The sequence below is a fragment of the Eumetopias jubatus genome, unplaced genomic scaffold, assembly GCF_037043125.1.
Source record: "Eumetopias jubatus isolate StellerSeaLion01/CBP00866 unplaced genomic scaffold, mEumJub1_p1.0 scaffold_11, whole genome shotgun sequence".
Taxonomy (NCBI): Eukaryota; Metazoa; Chordata; class Mammalia; order Carnivora; family Otariidae; genus Eumetopias; species Eumetopias jubatus.
The window spans coordinates 125,898,029-125,916,991 of NW_028274817.1; the positions used below are offsets into that span (position 1 = coordinate 125,898,029).

Consider the following 18,963-nt stretch of genomic DNA (forward strand, 5'->3'; position numbering starts at 1 on the left):
TGTTGTCCATTGGTCCAGCTTTGGAAACTCAGAGCTGCCTCAGTACTGCTGGGACAAGAGACCTGGAGAAAAGCCAACATGGCACTTGGACAGAAGACCCAGAGCATCATGGAAACTGTGATCTGTAGGCACGTCTTCATGAAATGACCTCTGGATCCCTTAAATGAAGTGTGAGCCCCACACATTTACCTGTGAGCCCCACACATTTACCTGGTATGAATGTGGGGCACCATACGCAGGCAAAATGTAGGTGCTCTGTTGGAAGAACACCATGCATCCTTAGTTTCTTTCCTTATTAGAAAGTGAGGGATGGGAAGGGAAGAATGTGTTGCACTTGGCATCCCTAAGTGGAACTCATCCTCCTTTGTGCAGAGTTCCATCTCTCAGATGACTCATGCTCTGCAGTCACCACCCAGAGGTCACAAAAAGAGAATAGGCTTCTGGCGACATAGCAGCCTTTGGGGTCCTTCATGACACCGCCTAAGGATTTTGAGCCTGAAAATCCATTTTGATGTGATTTATAAACCCATTCAAGCATATTTTCTGGGAGCCCTGACTCTGGGAGACATGGAGCAATGTGTATTCTGACTTCTGTTTTTCTCTAGAGTATACCTGAACGTCTACCCCGGTGTTGCTGAATGTGGCAGCATCTACTTACAGAGTCAGTGTCTGTCGCCGTGAGGACCCGTCATGGATCATCATTAGCTTTAAATTAGAAACAGGTGCAGAAGCAGGTTCTAAGGATAAATAGGATGAATGCAAGAAGCAAAGCCCCAACAAGTTGGTGTATGGCCTCCCTGCTAGAGAGCTCCGTGACACAGAAAGGCAAGAATACGATGTGTGCTTTGGAGCACTTTGGAGTGCTTGGCACCCACAAGGTTACTTAGCCCTGTGCCTTGACAAGACAGAGATTTAAAAACATCCTTGATAGCTTCTGTGCCGTGTCAGCTGAACACGCCAGAGCAGACACAAGACCCGACATGCACACCGTCCTGTATTTGCGGCATGGCTGTAAGCTGGGGAGGCCAACGTCTATCCTCGTGTCTCAGTGGTGGAAGCACTTACAACAGTAAGTGTTTGGCATGATTCCAGCGCTCCCACACTGGGTTTGCCGGACAGCTTTATGGGTGATGACAATCAGGTTTAGCTTGCAGCTAATGCTTATGGGCCCTTTGCTAGATTGCAGACACTGCACCGTGTTCTTGGTTGGCACACGGTTGCATTTACAGCTCACATGAGCCCCCCCCAAAAAGGAAGGCATTATCCCACCCTGCAGATGACGACCCTGCTATTAGAGTGAATGTTTGTGCCTCCAAAATTCACATGTGGAAACCTAACTCCAAAAATGTTAGGAGATGGGCCTTTGGGAGGTAATTAGCATTACAGGAGGTCATGAGAGTGGGGCCCCCATGATGGGACTGGTGTCCTTTAAAGACAAGACTCCAGAGAGCTTGTTCTCTAGCTCCTGTCCGCCATGTAAGGACAGAACAAGATGGCGGCCATCAACAAGCCAAGAAGACTGCTCTCACCAGACACCAACCACACGGGCAGCCTCATCCCAGACCTCCAGCCTCCGGCCTGCTCACCTTTAAACAATGTGGTCTGTGGTGCTTTCTTATGGCAGCCCCACCAGACTGATACCACCCCATAGCTCAAAGAGATGGAGGGACCTACCCAAAGTTGCCCAACCAACAAGTGCCTTGGAAGTGAAATCAGACTGAGGCAGGCAAGTGGGAACATGTGCCCGAATGTGAATATGTGCATTTGCGAACCTCCATGGCATGCTCTTGAACCAAGTCAGGGGAGGGTCTTGCGGGTGGCCTTTCTCTCCCATTAACATTTAAGTCTCTCCAGCCATGGAGATAAGGAACCTCTTAGGCCAGGAAGATGCATCTTTATAAATGAGAGACAAGAGCATATCCCTCTAGGTGACCGTTGTGAATCTCAGAATTGGGGGGTCTTCCAGTGTCTGCTCTGCCATGTAGAGTTTGCCGGTTGCCACTCTGTCCTCATACGAAAAAAGCGAGAGACTGAAAACCAGCAGGCCTTCCTAGGTCCTCAGAGAACGGCAATCACAGGGCCAACTGCTGTCCTGAAAACTGGAGGCGCGTGCACACACACACACACACACACACACACACACAGGTGCACATAGGTGGATGGTGAGGATGGAGGGTTAGCAGGAACAGAAGCTCCCACGGGTCCAGGCACAGGTGGGAACGCTTGCAGAGTGATTGATGAGCTTCTCGAGTCTGAGTGTGGACAAGCCTGAGAATTTGGAATCCCCAGGACTCAGTCTGGTCCAGGTGGAGGAGGCTGCACTTTTTGGGAGATCCCCCTGCAGGAGCGCCACCTGGTTCCAATGATGAGTATTGGAGAAATACTCCATCCTGCAGTGGGAGGGGGATGGTAGCCATTTCGGAAAATGCCCAGAGAATTCCTGTCCCCTCCTGTCCTCATGGGAAAGTGTTTCACCAGTGCCTGCAATGGTCTGTGGGGAATGAAATACTCACTCTGGAATTTGACAGATACTTTGTGTGGGTGAGTGAAGGCAATGGTGTTTTCTTAGCACTTCTGTCAGGGTGTTAGCAAAGCCATGTGTGGTCTAAGAAACACCACCTTGTTCTAAGGCGGCTGGCTTCCCTGCTCACCCTGTCCAGACATCCTCCCACTGTGGGGCACTGGTGCCAAGGATGACCAAGCCAGACCACCTGGTTGGAGGAACCCAAGTAGGAGACACCTTCAGCACAGCTAACCTGGATCTCACCATCCACAGACATTCTGGGTTAAATTGTGTCCCCAGAATTCATATGTAGGAGACCTGGACCTCAGAATGGAACTGTTTGGGTATAGGGCCTTTAAAGAGGGGATTAAGGTAAAATGAGGTCAGTAGGGTGGGCCCTGATCCCATAACACTGGAGTCTTTATAAGAAGAGATGAGGACACAGACACACACAGAGGGATGACCACGTGAGGACACGGGGAGGGCACGGAGCCTACAAGCCCAGGAAAGGGGCCTCCGGAGGAACCAACCTCAGCCCCTGCCTGGATCTCAGACTCCCAGCCTCAGCCCTGCCTGGATCTCAGACTCCCAGCCTCCAGGACCAGGAGAGAATAAATATGTGTTGTGTAAGCCTCTCTGATCACAGTACTATTACCACCAACCTCGTGAACTCATACAACAGGAAATTCAAACATTATTCTCTGAAGAACATTACTGCTAAAATCATCGCCATTTGGGCATTTTGAAATTGGCAAGAAAAAGGCAATTCAGATAGGCTGCAGGCAGAAAGAAAAAAAAATCTCAAAAGAAAATAAAACAAAACTGATCAGATGGAGTCAAATATTATGACAAACGCAAACACTTTAAATCTGCGCCTTAAAAACATTGGCAGACCCTTACAAAATAAGGACTGAGTTGACATTAGTTTCTAAAAAGATAACCAGGGACTTTCTTTTTTTTTGTAACAGAGAATATTTTTTTTAACTGTAGCGCATGTTGACTGTTTGGATCTGACCCAGAAGAAAAAGACAATGCGATTCCCCCGTTTTGTGTGTGTGTGTGTGTGTGTGTGTGTGTGTGTGTGTGTGTGTGTCCATTGGTCTGAAGATGCTGTATCCATCTTTCTAAATTGTTTGCTTTGCGAGTGCTTCAAAAGATAACCCCAAAGAAAGGACAGTCAGTGGCTCCCAGGCAGGAAATACAGGAACGGGAGAGATCTGTGGGGAAATTTCCTCTCCCCTGACTCGACAGACGTACCCATTTACATAGTTAACTTCACCGAGAACGCCATGTCTGTGTTTTGCAATGTGCCTTCTGGGAGCTTGTATGTCACCCACATGCATTGTTTCCAGCCAAAGATGCCAGTTGACCTCCTACAAACCCAGTGGTGTGCTGATGTGCTTTCGATTTTACCAGTTTTGTAGACAGTATCATTTCCAGGCTGATGGCTAGATGTGAGATCATTTTGCCAGACTTCAATATTTCTGGCATCTCAAGCTAAAGGTTTATTTGAGGCCAGTCATGGAGTTATTTGAATGTGCTGATAATTTTTTTTTTTTTTTGCTATTGGGAAGATTTCTAAAAGTATGTAAATGATATATACCTTTATATGTTATTTACTTTACGTATTTGTATTATATATAAACATAATATACAACATAATATAATATGTACTATGTATTAAATGGTACCTATATATCATATATTACATATTATATTTATATACTATTTATATATTTATATTACATACAATATAACATATACCACAATAAATATTATATACAAATAGACGTAATTTCTGTATTTGGCGTGCCTGGGTGGCTCAGTCGGTTGAGCATCTGACTCTTGGTTTTGGCTCAGGTCATGATCTCAGGGTCATGGGATTGAGCCCCATGTCAGGCTATGAACCCGGTGGGGAATCTGCCTGTCCCTCTCCCATCGCCTCTGCTCCTTTCCCCACTCAACGTGCTCTCTCTCTCTCTCTCAAATAAGTAAATAAAATTTAGCAAAAAAGTTCTGTCTTTAATATATAATAATATATGCAGATAGCTTTTGGTTTGGCAGATGTCTGTGACACTACATGTAGAAAAGGTTCAGATCGCCCGATATTCTAATTGACATGTGGTCTTATGGCTGCATTAATCTGAGAGCATAATAAAGCAGCACTGACATTTTTTCAGGGTGCTTTGAGGATGTGCATGCACCCCAAAGTGTTGTGCAACAGCACCCATTTGAGCCCGGTTTCTGTGCTCTCCCACGGCGATTAACGCCTTTTGCATTAGCTTGCCGCCAAGCCCGCGTCAGTGCAAGCATCCTGGCCAGACTTTTCCATCATCTGTGGGCACGTCTCAGCCATGTGATGCAGAAAGAAACAGTTTCCTGGGAGAAAAAGAAAACAAATAAAAGACAGTCCCCTGCACAAAAGACGTCCACCATTGGGCAATGCTGCGGTCCTTTGGAGGGAAAACAAAACATGTTCTGTGTCTTGATGGCGTGTGCTCTTTGGGAAGGTTTAACAGTGTTGATGAACAGGTTCTGCCAAATCTTAATGTGCGCTTTATGAGCACGGGAGGGAAATGATGCGGAAAATCGATGTGGCACCCCAACAAAATGACAGTCATTACCGTGCGGATGCTGGGACCTCATTCCCAGATCTGATCATCGGGCCCCCCGGGTGTGCCGCTGAAAGATGCAGGGCAAAGCGTCTGGCTGAGGATGACAAGTGCTGTAATTTCCAAGAGGGACAAATAATACTGGGATGCTTTCATCTTCCCCTTTTGATGGGATGCATTAACAGCTTCAGGGACAATGATTGGGGAGGCAGTACTCACTCTACGCCACCGTCTTCATGAAATATTCATAAAGTAAACACAGAGCACCAGGCACCATCATGCCTTGTTTGTCTGCAAGTCGGTGGAGAGGGGATAGCCCAAAACAAGAAACTAAACAAGACAAAACAAAGCGATATCCTGTTCTTAGGTAACATAAAACAAAAAAAAATCTAAGACCTGTTATTGAAATGGATTCTTTACTTCTGTTTTTAGGAAGTAAGTCCAAAAAAAACTTCCTGAAGTGTATTACCCATGATAAGCCAGAGGTGATATTGACAGAGGTGGTAAATTCTGGAGTTCCCCATAGTGCCCAAAGAATTTTTAAAAATCTGACATATTTAGAATGTTTCATTATGTCCCCTATGTCTGAAAACTTGATTAATAGTGGAATCAATTCATTTAGAGATTATCAGAGTCTGGATGTTTTCTGGAGAGCTTGTTTAAGAGAAGAAGGAAAGGAGGGAGGGAAGGAAGGAAGGAAGGGGAGGGATGGAGGGAGGGAAGGAAAAGGGGGGAAATGAGGGAGGAAGGAAGGAAGAGGGAAAGGAAGAATGAGGAAGGATGGAGGGAGGGAGAAGGAAGGGAACCGGACCCCAGTCCTACAAGTTCAGGGAACTGAATTTCACCTACAACCTGAATGAGACTGGACTGGAACAGGATCTCGAGCTACAGCTGAGAGCCCAGCCCCGTCTGACACCTTGGCTTCAGCCTCCTGAGACCCTGAGCTGAGGACCCGGTGCTCCCCCACCCAGACTTCCCATTTAAAGAACTGGGACATAATAAGTGGGTGTCATTTCAAGCCAGTACGTGTAGGATGTGTTGTTACACAGCATAGCTAGCTCCTACGGCTAGCTCCTCAAGCCCTCAGTCCCACCCAGAGGGGAGGCGGTCCTATATGTGGATGTGCATCTATGCTCCCTGGGTTCGAGCTGTTCATCCGCTGTCTATACCCAAGAAACCACACTCCCTCCTCACCAGTGAGTAATGAGGGGAAGCCTGAGAGCCTCCAAGGAGGTCAGATGCTGTAGATAGCAATTCTCTTCATGTCCTAAAAACCTGATTATGTACCACTGTTTCACTGTGCATCCCACGTGGCTGATGCTTGTCCTTTTTCTACCTGGTCTGTTAGCACCTCTGGCTCACCCATGATATCACCACTCAGCATGCTGGTTACATGGGCACAGGAGGACGTTTTATTGGGGTCCCATTTCCCTCATTTCTGGGCACCAAGCAATTCCCTTGAAGCATTTGAATTTTTTTTTTATGACCGAGGTATTTATGGAGGTACCCATGTATTTTAGGTTGTCCAGGTGATTTTTTTTAAAGGCATATGGTGTGATGATTTATTGTACATATACATTTCGAAATGATCACTCTATCCAATTCAGTTAACTCATCGATCATCTCACGTGGCTGCTACCTTGTTTGTGCAGTGAACAAACTTATGATCTCCGTGCAGTAAATTCCAGTATCTAATTCAGTGCTGTTAACTATCATCGTCATGCTGAGAACTTGGAGCTGGAACTTCATACCGTTTGACCAACATCTCCCCGTTCCCTGTCCCTAAAACCCCTGGCATCCTCCATTCTGTGTTTCTGTGGGTTCGACGTTTTTAGATTGCACACGTTAGTGAGATCATGCAGTATCTTTCTCTGTCTGAATTCTCTCACTGAGCATCATGCCCTCGAGGTCCATCCTTGTTGTGACAAATGGCAGGATCACCTTCTGTTTCAAGGTTGAGTCATGTTCTGTGCTGGGCATGCTAACAGGTGCGAGGTCACCTCCCCCTTGGATTTCAATTTGTGTTTCCCCCATGGTTGGTTATGTAGACATTGGTGTGGGATCCAATTGGGGAACTCCTCCTTAGGAATTAAATTTTAAGGGGGACACCATGCTGAGCCGGCACGAAGCCCGTGCTAACATCCTTGTGATGTTCTAATACCTAAGCCATGTGCAGCATCCACACTGCACCTGCATTAATGAGCAACCCATGAGCATCAGGGCTGGTGCAGCCCTGTGGGTGCATAAAGCAAATTAGATCTGCAGGAGGACGGTTCCCCTCCTTGGAGAAGGAATTGTTTCCAAGCTCCTTAGAAACCCCTGTTTCCATGCAACAAACTGAGTGCTTCCTAATCGGCTGGTCTATGCGTTGGTTCCAAGCTGCTCTTTTCTCTTTATGTTGAAAGCACTTTTGGGGGCACCTGCTGTTTGTCTTGGGGCTGATCAAGTATATTCTGTCAATTTCCACTTTCCTAATAAATGCGGGTAACACAGCCGTCTTCATACTCTATAATCTGAGAATTCCATGCATTTTGACAAGAATGCATGCCAAACCTCATGACTTATGTTGTTGTTGTTGGCCTTTTTGGGTTGCGGTTGTTGCCGTTTTATACTTGAGCTGCTTGGGCTCAAATCTGTAGGGCCTTACCGTGCTGGATGGTTGGGCCAAGTATCTCTAGAGAGAGAAAACCAGTCAGAGACACCAGGAGAAATGGGTTTCCCTGGAGGTGGCGTGGGTGTGTGTGCATAGGCATGGACAGTATCCCTCTGTAGGGCGGATTCTGTGAGGAGGAGTTTCCCTTGATAAGGACGAGCTGACACTCTAGTGGGCACAGAGAGGTGACAGGTTGCCCTTTCAAGCTGGTTCTAAGACAACACCTGATTTGTAGTACATTTTTGGTTAAGGGATGGGCGTCTTGAATACAAAAGGCTGGGCTGGTGAGCCAGCAGCAAGCTGAGCAGGTGACTGAGGACGAGCTGCACCTGCCTGGCTGTGCCCACCTTGTCCCTGTGAGGACGGACAGCTGTAGCACCCGGGCCACCGAGCGCGGGGCCCCAGGTCTCAGATGCTGGCCGTAAGGCTGGGTCGTGGTGCTTGGGTCCTTGTGGGAGGGCTGACCAGACAGAAGGCTTCAAACAGTACCATGCACCCTGTGTGTCAGAAAGGGAGGGGGCGGTGCACCATGTGGAATGGCATACTGTCGGAGCTGAGTCTCCCAATCTCCCTGTCTGGGAGAGGCCGTGTGGGACCCCAGTGCCTCACAGTCTTGGACTCCAGGACAGGCATCTGGACAAGTGCATGAGCCTCGTTCCAGATGGATGCCCAAGGCCTGACGCCATTCTCTGCCTGGACGGTGTCAGCACAGCCTACTTCTCTGGGGACCTTCCCTCCCTGCACACCCCGCCTGGAGATACAGCCCCAGCATTCAGCACTGACAGCATATGGCCTCAGAGCCAGCAGAGGGAGGATGAAAATGCTCCTTCCTTCTTTCACTTTGCTCCCTCCCTGCCACGGAGCTCTGCTTCTCTGGCTGTCTGCCTTTCTCTGTCTCTTTGTCTCTGTGACTGCCTCTGACTATCTCTCTGTCTCTGTGCGTCTGTCTGTCTTTGTGTCTGTGTCTCTGTATCTCTGTGTCTGTCTCTTTCTGATGGTCTCTCTGTTGCTGTCTCCCTGTCTGTCTCTGTTTATTCTTATCTCTGTGCCCGTCTCTCTGTCTCTCTCTGTCTCTGTCTCCCTCTATGTCTGTGTCTCTCTGTCTCTCTGCTTCCCTGCCTCTGTGTCTGTTTCTCTATCTCTCTGGGTCTCTGTGTCTGTCCTTCTGTCTCTCTCTGTCTTCCTCTGTCTCTGTCTCTCTGTTTCCCTTTGTCTCTGTGTTTGTCTCTCTGTTTCCCTTTGTCTTTTTCTTCCTCTGTCTCTGTCTCTATCTCCCTCTATCTCTGTGTTTGTCTCCCTGTGTCTCTGTGTCTGTCTCCCTGTGTCTCTGTCTGTCTCTCTGCTCTATCTCTGTGTCCCTGTGTCTCTCTGTCTCTCTCTCTCTCTCTCTGAGCTGTCTCTCCCTGTCTCTGCCTTGGTCTCTCCATCTCTTGTGCATGCACACAGAATACTCCCCCCGCCCCCTGTCACAACCACTTCTTGGGGGCAGGCTCACCTGTGGTGCACACCTGGAGAGCAGGATTTCACGCGTCTCAACAGACTAGCGCGGTATGTGCATAGACAGCCGGCCCCCACGTCTGCTTCACCTCTATTCTTCAGAGAAACAGAGCAACGCGGAGGGGCAGGGAGTGCTAAGGAAACCGCCCTCCTTCTGGGCAGACCCCGGCTCTTTGTGGGTCCCCGTTCCTCTGATAGCTGCCCCCCTGCCCTGGGGCTTGCCCGAAGTGGGTGCAGCAGCTGGAAGCTCCCGGAATGTGGTGTCAGGTCCCGGGACGGCTGTGGCTGCCCCCGAACACGGGCACAGGCGCGCCCCATGTCCTGTTTGCAGACAGACTTTCTGTTCCCCACCGGGGAGCAGGACACGGTTTCCTGGCACTAGCCGACCTTGGACACAGGGGACAGACGTGTTTGCTGTTGGGACAGGGCTGAGAGCTGTCATTTCCTACTGGTGAACCCCTCTTCCCCACAAACAATGCCTCTCCGCCTTTTGGGGGCCGTGTTGTTCCTAAATGCACGCCCATTCCATCGCAAGCGGTAGCGGTTACGGGCAGCTGAGTGGAGTCAGTTCTAGGAGGCTTTTGCGGCTGGGAAACATCTTTAAACAGATAACCTCTCTGGAAATGATCTTCTGCTTTTTCCCCTCCTGTTAGCTGCACTTGCTTTTGTTCATCCCCAACGGTTTTTCATTTACGTTTGTGTTTGCGACTTTTTCATCTGTGTGTATAGATGTTACCGGTGGGGTCAAGTGCTTCCCAGATTTTGTCTCCTCGCCTTCTGGTGCTGCCTTGTTGCAGATTTTTCTATCACAACAGTGCAAACTTCATCAAACGAAACAACTCAGCATTTTTTTGCCTGTGTCTGGAGTCAGTCAGTAGAGGTGCAATGGTCTGTTCTTTGAAACTATGAAAGAATTGGCTAAAACACCGTCACCACCCTCCCTTCTTTTCTGGATGCCATTCTTTTGTAATTTTTCTATTGCTCTTGTATTCATTGGTCTGATTACTCCTTATTTCCTTGATTAGGCTATAATAATCAGTATTTTCACAGAAAAGTATTCATCTCCCTGAAATTTTCATCTTTTTGTTACCAATTTCACATATTAATGTAGAGAGAATAAGGAACCCATAATTATAAAATCTTCCTCGTTACCAAAGACTCGCTCCTGTTTGTAAATTTGCATTCTTCAGCCTTGTCAAGTGTCTTAATCACAGCCTTCTCTGGGTCCTTTCTTTTCTTGTCTTTCGATCTGCCAAATGCTCAAAGTTGGACCCTCACTAAGCCTCCTAAGAATTGGGATTCTCGCTGTCTCTCCCTGCATATGCAAGAGTTCTTGAGCAATACAGCTCAATATTGTGCTACTCTGAAGAAGATGTGGCAGGAAGTGGCACAGCATGACCATAGTGCATCATATTGATTGAGCATTGAGTCCATAGCTAATAATTCTCTGTGTCCCATTAACGTTTTAATCTGGAGTTATCCTTACCTTGTAGGAATGGGGTCATTCCCCCATTGTGTTTGCTTGTTTGTTTGGTAACTTTTGGCCTTTCTATTCCTAATCCTCACTTTTCAAAACTATAATCAATATAGAAGAATTCACCTTCCCCCCCACCCTCAATGGGAGGCCACCATATTGGTTTTGAATCAGGACCAGTGGTTCAGGGCTCATGCCTCTTTCCTCTGTCTTCCATTTTGTCTATGTGGATGACTGGTATACCTCACATTTTCCAGTCATGTTTGGCAGATATGGTACTTCTTGCCCCTGAGGGGTACATTGAAGTCTCTCAAAACATTTTAACTTCCATTTCTGTAAATATCCAAATAGAAGTGTATGGTATCATTGATGGCGTTCCAGGTAGAATGGAAAATGCCACCCTTGTCTCCTTCTCCCACCTCCAACCCCCAGGTGCCCTGCTGGATCAATGACCCTTGCCCCATTTCCCAGTGCACATTTTGGGGCTTGGGCAGGGGAGGAAATGCAGATTTTAGGTGGATGTGCCAACTGAGCCCCTAGCAAATGTGATTTCCTGTGTCTTGTCTGAGCTCAGTCTTGGTGCTTCTGCTCAACGGGGGTGGTACCCCACGCTCTGCAACTTGCCTACTATGTTCCCATTGTCAGGGATGGACCCTGTGATGAGTTCTAGTCTGCAGTGACTGCTCTGTCCTCCCCGATGGTAGGGCTTGATTTACGGGCTCATATTCCCTATGCAATATCAGCCCCTCCGCCATGCAATCCTTCTCCTTCCTGCCAGTGATACCCTGGGGGGATCAGTTCCTGAATTAATGTAGGAAGGCAGGTGTTGATGGCAATAGCGTGCAGAAATGGAGCCAAGCCCTTCGGCTGCCTCACAAGGCAGCGATCTCAAAGTGGAAAGGTGACTCTCATGTTTCTGGCTGGTTAGGAACCCTTTCCTCCAGGGAGCGAAGAAAAAGCATCTTCTGACTTTACAAAGAGGCAGTAACATTGCTCTCGTTCTGGAAGCTGAGCGTGTGTGTCTACCAACCCTGTTATCATCGGTTCCAGTTATTGGACGTAGTGTAGGCTTTCCCCCTTTTTGAAAAAAAAATTATATTCTCATGAATATGTTAGGGGAGTATTCGAATGGTGTCTCAGGAATGCCTATCCAGATGGCACTGTGTTCTAGAACAGCACTTCCAAACCATCTGTGGCAAAACTCGCCTTTCCCAAATCTGTCACAGATTGATACTGATGTAGATGGGGCAGACAGGAATTACTAGAAAAATAAAATTTAAAAACATGCAAAATGGGGCCTCCAATTTTGCTTTTTATAAGTCATTGGATTCAGCAAACGTAAAATGACTGTCGATTTTTTTTTTTTTTTATATTTTCTAAACACTATTCTCAGTGTTGGGCTGTCTTATGGCAGACTGGTAACAAACACTTCACAGGAAGGCACCCATCTGTAGCTCTCACTTGGAGGGGCTTTGATCCAGAAGCATGCCTACCCCCACTCCCACTGCATTTCTTTGTAGAAAATATTGAAAACGGGTACTTCCTCATCCTCACTGGCCATGCGACTTGGCACGTACAGGCTTTGTTCTTCACACCAAAGAAGCTGGGGACTGTAGATGATCTTAAAATGCCCCTTCCATGAGAAAGCAAATATATATGTTCCAAAATATGTACCCTTCCAAACTAGTGCTTGTGGCTGGCTCTCTTGTGTTGTGATTATATTTTTTAGATTTATTTATTTATTTTAGGGGGTGGGGAGAGAGAGAGAGAGCAAGTAGGGGGAGGGAAAGGGAGAGAGAGAATCTCAAGCAGACTCCCTGCTGAGCACGGAGCCCCACAGGGCTCGAGCTTACAACCCTGAGATCATGACCTGAGCCGATACCAAGAATTGGATGCTTAACTGGCTGAGCCACCCAGGTGCCCCCATGTTGTGATATTTAAAATGTTTTACAGGGCGCCTGGGTGGCTCAGATGGATAAGCGTCTGCCTTCGGCTCAGGTCATGATCCCAGGGTCCTGGGATCGAGTCCCACATCGGGCTCCCTGCTCCTTGGGAGCCTGCTTCTCCCTCTGCTTCTCTCTCTCTCTCTCTCCCCCCCCTCCTCTGTCTCTCATGAATAAATAAATAAAATCTTTTAAAAAAATAAAATAAAATGTTTTACAAAAAGCACAAAACAACAAAACCGTGAAGACATGTCTCACTCCTGGGTTGTGTGCTGCAGTAAGCACTGGTTCTTGGGCATGGGAGCTGTGTACCCCCCTGTTCTGGGGTCTTGCCACCAGTGTCCAAGTGAGCATGTTCCCAAGAGCTGGTCCCAGAGACCCAAAGTGATGTCACCATACAAAGACCGTCATGCCGCAGGATGACCGAGGAAACTGATGTCAGCTCCGAAGGGCTGTATGCTCCGAGTTCCCCTCTGGCAGCTCAGAATGCCTTTCCAAACTCACTCGGTTGTTTGTTTGATGAATGCAGTTCCTTGAGGTTATAGGTCTGAGGCTCTGACATTCCTTCTGGCTGTTGGCCAGGGGCTGCTCTCAGCTGCCCAAAGCCACTGGAAGGATCTTGACCCATGGACTCTCAGAACATGGCGGCTTACTTCGTTAAAGCCAGCAGGAAAATCTCTCTCCAGCAAGCCTTAGCAAGAGGGGATTGACCTAAGGAAATGCAGTCATGGGAGTGACATCCCATCATCTTTGCCATATAACGGAGCCTACTCAAAGAACTGACATTCCATGTTTTGCCTTATTCTGTTGACGAGAAGCAAGTCACAGGTCCCATCCACACTCAAGGAGACGGGATCATCAAGGGCATGACTCATGGAGGGTCTTCTTAGGGTGTGTTCCCTGCTTTGTACCTTCACCTTAAAAATCCAGTGTCACTCCCCAGGTGGGAAGGAACTTAACTTACTGAGAAACCATCGTAGCTTCCGTGGTAGGTTGGAAGATAATCCGGTGTTTCTGTCCTTTTGCAGTGGAGTTTTTATACTGCGATCTGGCATCTCTGCAGTCCATCCGGCAATTTGTCCAGAAGTTCAAGAAGAAGAAAATCCCTCTCCATGTCCTGGTCAATAACGGTGAGTCGTGGGGAAATCCAGACGTTAACTCCGAGGCAGACATGCATGCTAGCTGCCCTGGGAGAGGAGTCCTTTCCTTTTTTGGGAGAGCAGGATTTCCATGGAAATTTGTGAGTATATGTTCTGTGGTCACCGCGGCTTTACCTCATTGATGCATTCAGCTTTTGTCATTGGCATAATCAATTTGAAATGATGGTAAGCCTGATAATACACTATATGGAGTCGATATTTTCTCTGGCCCATGTGAGCTAATAAGTAAGGTGTGTTATGAATGTGTAAAGGCTGGGCATTTTCACAAATGTTACTGTATTAAACCCTCAGCACGTCCCCACGGGGGTCATCAGTATGTGGGCTTCATGCCTAACTGTCCCTTGACTTCTTCCCTGTGGCCAACGCTCCTCAAATGGACATGTGGCGTCCACATCTCCCCTTCCCCTGCCTTCACCCTGCCCACCTGTCCATCTTCAACACCAACCAGCGTTGACCCTGACCCTTTCTTTCAGCCATGCTCAGCTCTTAAGGGCATCATGGACACATCTTGGTGCCTGAGACATTCCTCTCTTCCCTTGCTACACTCAAGAGATGTCATACAAGTTCATCCAAACCCTCCACAGTGAGGAGGCGGTGCCATTAACATGACCAAACTGAATCCATGTAGAACACCAAAACTATCAGAAGTATGGTGGGAAAACACCCGTGCCCACAGAATGTCACTCATCGCTTTCAGACTTGGAGACCAGCTGGTCCTGTGTAGGGGAGATAAATGGTAATATTAATAGGGTGAAAGGAGTAGCCATCAGTCAAACATGACACCTTCTTTCCAAAATTATGTAAAACATTTGCTAAATCGTTCATCTATTGGATGGCAGGGAGAACATTGCCATGGGACCCCTCTGCTTCCACTGAGCCCACTTGAATAATCTAGGTGAATTTCCGCAGCTAAAGAGACTTAATTGACTCTCTTCTCCAAAGTCCTTTTGCCATGGAAGGTACCATAGTAAGAAATTGCAAGAATGACAATATGGATGGACATGATCTGCAGGGAAGAGGGAGCATAAGTCTACATACTAAGGTTGCACCGCATTAGTCCATCTGATTCTGGCTTCCAGGATTCGATTTGCTGTCCCTTTGTCTTCTTTCTCTTTGTCTTAACATGTTTTAACATTTTCTGTCATAACAGTGGGGTTGGTGGGCAGGAAGGGGATGCAGACAGGCTTCTGCCCAGTACACCTGTTTGATTGGAAATTTCTCAGTGAAGGGAAAGAGGTAGCATTTACGACTTGGAGGGTCTGACTCCAATGATCTATTTATGCATGCGGATGTGTGCACATATACCTATGATGTTTGGGTGCCGAACAAAGTTATAACTAACGCCACTTCCACCTACTTAGCCTTGAAACAAACAGTGCATGTGTGTTATTAGTGCTGGTGACGCTCGTCGGAAGGCTCAGAATGATTTTAATTTCACTTTCTTCGTGACCTTTCTTGATATTTTTCAAGGTTTCCCGAAATGGGTGCACCTTAAATTTGTTTGCAGAAATCAGTTATTTGGGATTCCTCCGTCTTGGCACTGGTGGGGGCTTCCTTGGTCAGGGCATTTATCAGTGTTATAAATGTTGATAATTAGAATATTATGAATTGCCCAATGTAGACAGAAACTGGTGGGACTGTGGGGGATCCCGTCCAATTAGACATCCTATCTCCTCGATCTACGTAACACCCTCAATAATTAGCAACCAGAGGACTTTATCATGGAGCAATTTGTCAACAGCAGGACGAAAGCGCTGTGTTGCGCCAATCCAGAATTTGTGAGTTGTGATGGACACGTGCATGACAGGACTCTGTTATATCCATCAGTGGATGCTCCATGATTCACTCTCTGCCCTTCGCTTTCAAGATGGCCCCGGTGGTCCTACCATGGCCCCTGTTCTTCTTCTCTGCCGAGGGTAAACCAAGCATGCCTAGCTTGTCTAACATTTCTCTCGAGACTGGGACACGGTTTGAACGTGGACCGAGGGAGGCTGGACCCTCTGTATGCTGCATCCGTTTTCCCTCCGTAGGGAATCCTGTCGCCACGTTGGCTTCACTGCAGCCGGACTCTCCTCCACACACACCTTCCTCTGTGCTCAGGACCTACCATTGCTGCTCCCTGCCCCAGACACATGGAGACACAACACGCTCAGCGTGGAATCCCTGAGCCCCAGGTGGCACGGACCCTAAGGGACAATCCTTTGATTTCCCTTGAAACTTCCTTGATTTTCCTTGAAATTTCCTTGACTTCTCTTGAAGTGACTGGGCTTTTCCAGCTTCTAGAGGCTGTCGGCCTTCCTTGGCTCATGGCTGCTTCCCGCCCCCATCTTCAAAGCCAGTGAGGTAGTGTCTGCCGCCCCCACTCTGTCTCTCTGTGATGTCTGCTTCTGTCCACACATCACCTTCTCGGACTCTGAGCCTCCCATCTCCCTCTTATGAGGGCAGCTGTGGTGATCTTGGACCACTGGGGTCTTCCAGGACCATCCCCATCACAGGGTCCCTAACTCAATCCAGTCGGCAAAGTCCGACTTTATCCATGTTGGGGCACATATTCACGGGCTCTAGAGACCAAGATGTGGACATCTTTGGGGACGTTATTCTGTCCACCACAGTGGGACGGGAACGTGGATGTGTTTGGGGATGCCGTCCACCACACATGAACCAGGACACGGATGTCGGTGGGGACGTTATTCTGTCTCTCACACAGGGATTCAAGATGTGGGTGGCGGGGGGGGTGGTCATCAGTCAGCCCACCACACCCGCTATACGTGAGCTCGGTATTTCGCAGGCAGGAACAATACGGTGATAAACAAGCACCCTTGCCCTCACGGAAATCATTATCTAGCGAAGGAGATACTCAACAAGTAATTGTTCTGTGACATGTCTCACCCTAGAAAGTACCAGCTGCAATATGACAACGCGGTCATATAAATGAGAGAAAAGACTGCATCTCGGACGTGATCTGTCTGGAAAGCCCCCGGCTTCTGAAGTGGCGTCCCGTGGAACCCAGCATAAGGGGAAGGCCACAGGGACAAAGGCCCTGAGGCCAGTGGGGTGACTGGGACCGTGCGGGCGAGATTGCAGGTGGATGCATCTCCGGCCCAGTGCGCTCAGACTTAACCTCGATTTACATTTCTCCTGTGTCTCTCACCTTGGTTTGTGTATGAGCCTGGTTAAAAGGATGTGGGTTCACGGGACCCGCTTCTGTGAGCCAACCACATGTGTCGCACCTCCTGGAAAACAGCCCCGACTGCACTCCACAAAGGGGACTCCCAGGGGCCAAAGGGAGCCAGAATTTGTGCTTTTATTTTCTCTCTCTCTCTCTTATTTTTTATTCTTAAGATAAGAGTGATGAGGGCGCCTGGGTGGCTCAGTCAGTTAAGCGTCTGCCTTCGGCTCAGGTCATGATCCCAGGGTCCTGGGATCGAGTCCTGCGTCGGGCTCCCTGCTCCGCGGGGAGCCTGCTTCTCCCTCTCCCTCTGCTGCTCCCCCGGCTTGTGCTCTCTCATTCTCTCTGTCAAATAAATAAAATCTTTTTAAAAAAAAAAAAAGATAAGAGCGATCAAGATGTTGTAAATGTTAAGTACTTCAGAAGGGAAATGGTGTTTGCATTTGCTAGTGTGATGAAAATAGAACCAGACTGCCTCTTTCTGGAAGCTCAGGATCCAAGCTGAGGATTTATCCAACACAAGAAGAATCAATAGTATATCTCCTGCAGAGCCAGCATAGTATTTATAGTTGATTCACATCAAAATTTTATTTATCCAGTCTCTCATCCCCACACCTGATCACAGATAGTTTTGAAATAACCGCATGGAATTGATGTTTTATCCTTGTAGGACTTCTTCCCATACCTCTAATGGATGAATTTCCCAAAATCAAGAATCACTAAAAATAAATATGGCAGTGGTAACCCTTAAGAAATAAAATAACCCTGAGAAGTAAACAATTCTCGCCTGGCCAGGTACATACTGATGGAGTTTGCATCCACAGAAGACCGCAGAGCCGTTGAGCGAGGACTAACATGGTACCTGTTTCTTGGCGGGCAGATGCCTGAGCAGTTTTCCTATTTAGGCACTTGGCGTCCCCTGTGCAAAACAGGCTCTGCCATCATCTGGTCTCCCTTCCAGGAACACGGAAGCTAGTGAATCACCACCACACATGCATGCATCAATGGATTATTGGATCCAAATGTGTGTAGACCACTTCTCATCGATGCCTTCTGTTTGTTTTCCAACGTGTCTCCCTCCCCGTTTTCTGCTGTGTGATGGGTTTTCCTAGAACAGAAGGCAGTTGGATGTTCTTCTGGTGGTGGGCGTGTGCAGTGCCGTTTGACGTGATTTACCATGATCCCAGAACTGCCAGAACAGTAGGCTGGAGGCTGTGGGTGTGCATTGCATCTCCTGCATTGAACACCTTTGTTCTTGCAAATGCCCTTCATGAGCTTCTAGGAAGTGGGATGAGAAATACACTGGTTTTCCAATTATCCAGATGCCCCGGAAGCATGTCACCCCGAAGCTCTTCCAAGAGTTGTGTGTTGTAAAGCACCTGGTCTCAGGTGTCCTCGATGATGCATATGGCAGATCCAAGTGGATGGTACTTTCTGTCAAGATTCGTTGCCCATTTAAGAAACATACTCAGTAAACAACTGGATCCTTACCATCATCACGGTGTGTGGGGTGGGCGTTACATTTGCCTTTTATGACAACATGGAGAAAGTTATTCCAGAGTGGAAATGGGAATTATGAAGCCTGGGCATGCCATGGGGACCCATCCACACGACGGTCTTACCAATGTGTTTCCCATTGTATTCACATTGAAGACTTACTTTGGACACATGGAATTTTGCCTTTGAGTTCAACATTTTGACTGGCCTACATGTGACTGTGGGTTCACTAACCCCTAAGCAATCAACCCCAGTACCCATGCACCTGTGGGTTCATTGCCACCCCAGTCTTGCCTGGAACCACAGGCATTCATTGACCTATAGATTTTCCCAGCGTCCTTCTCCAAGGCACGTGGACTACCCCTTCCCTGTTCATGTTTTACCGGCAGAATCAGAATGCTCATTGCTCCATTCCAGAATGTTCTGTTACCCTGCCCCTACATTTTTGTATGCCT

General features: G+C 47.8%; 1 protein-coding gene across 3 annotated transcripts in view; it reads left to right on the plus strand.

The window, feature by feature from the left end:
* The window catches only part of DHRSX (dehydrogenase/reductase X-linked), a 152,827-nt gene that overhangs the window by 98,291 nt on the left and 35,573 nt on the right, over window positions 1-18,963 (plus strand). For all 3 annotated transcript variants that reach the window (XM_028114960.2, XM_028114959.2, XM_028114961.2), the window contains one exon: window positions 13,711-13,812. In XM_028114960.2, the coding sequence (XP_027970761.1) occupies window positions 13,711-13,812 (102 nt within the window). The remainder of the gene's footprint in view (window positions 1-13,710; window positions 13,813-18,963) is intronic.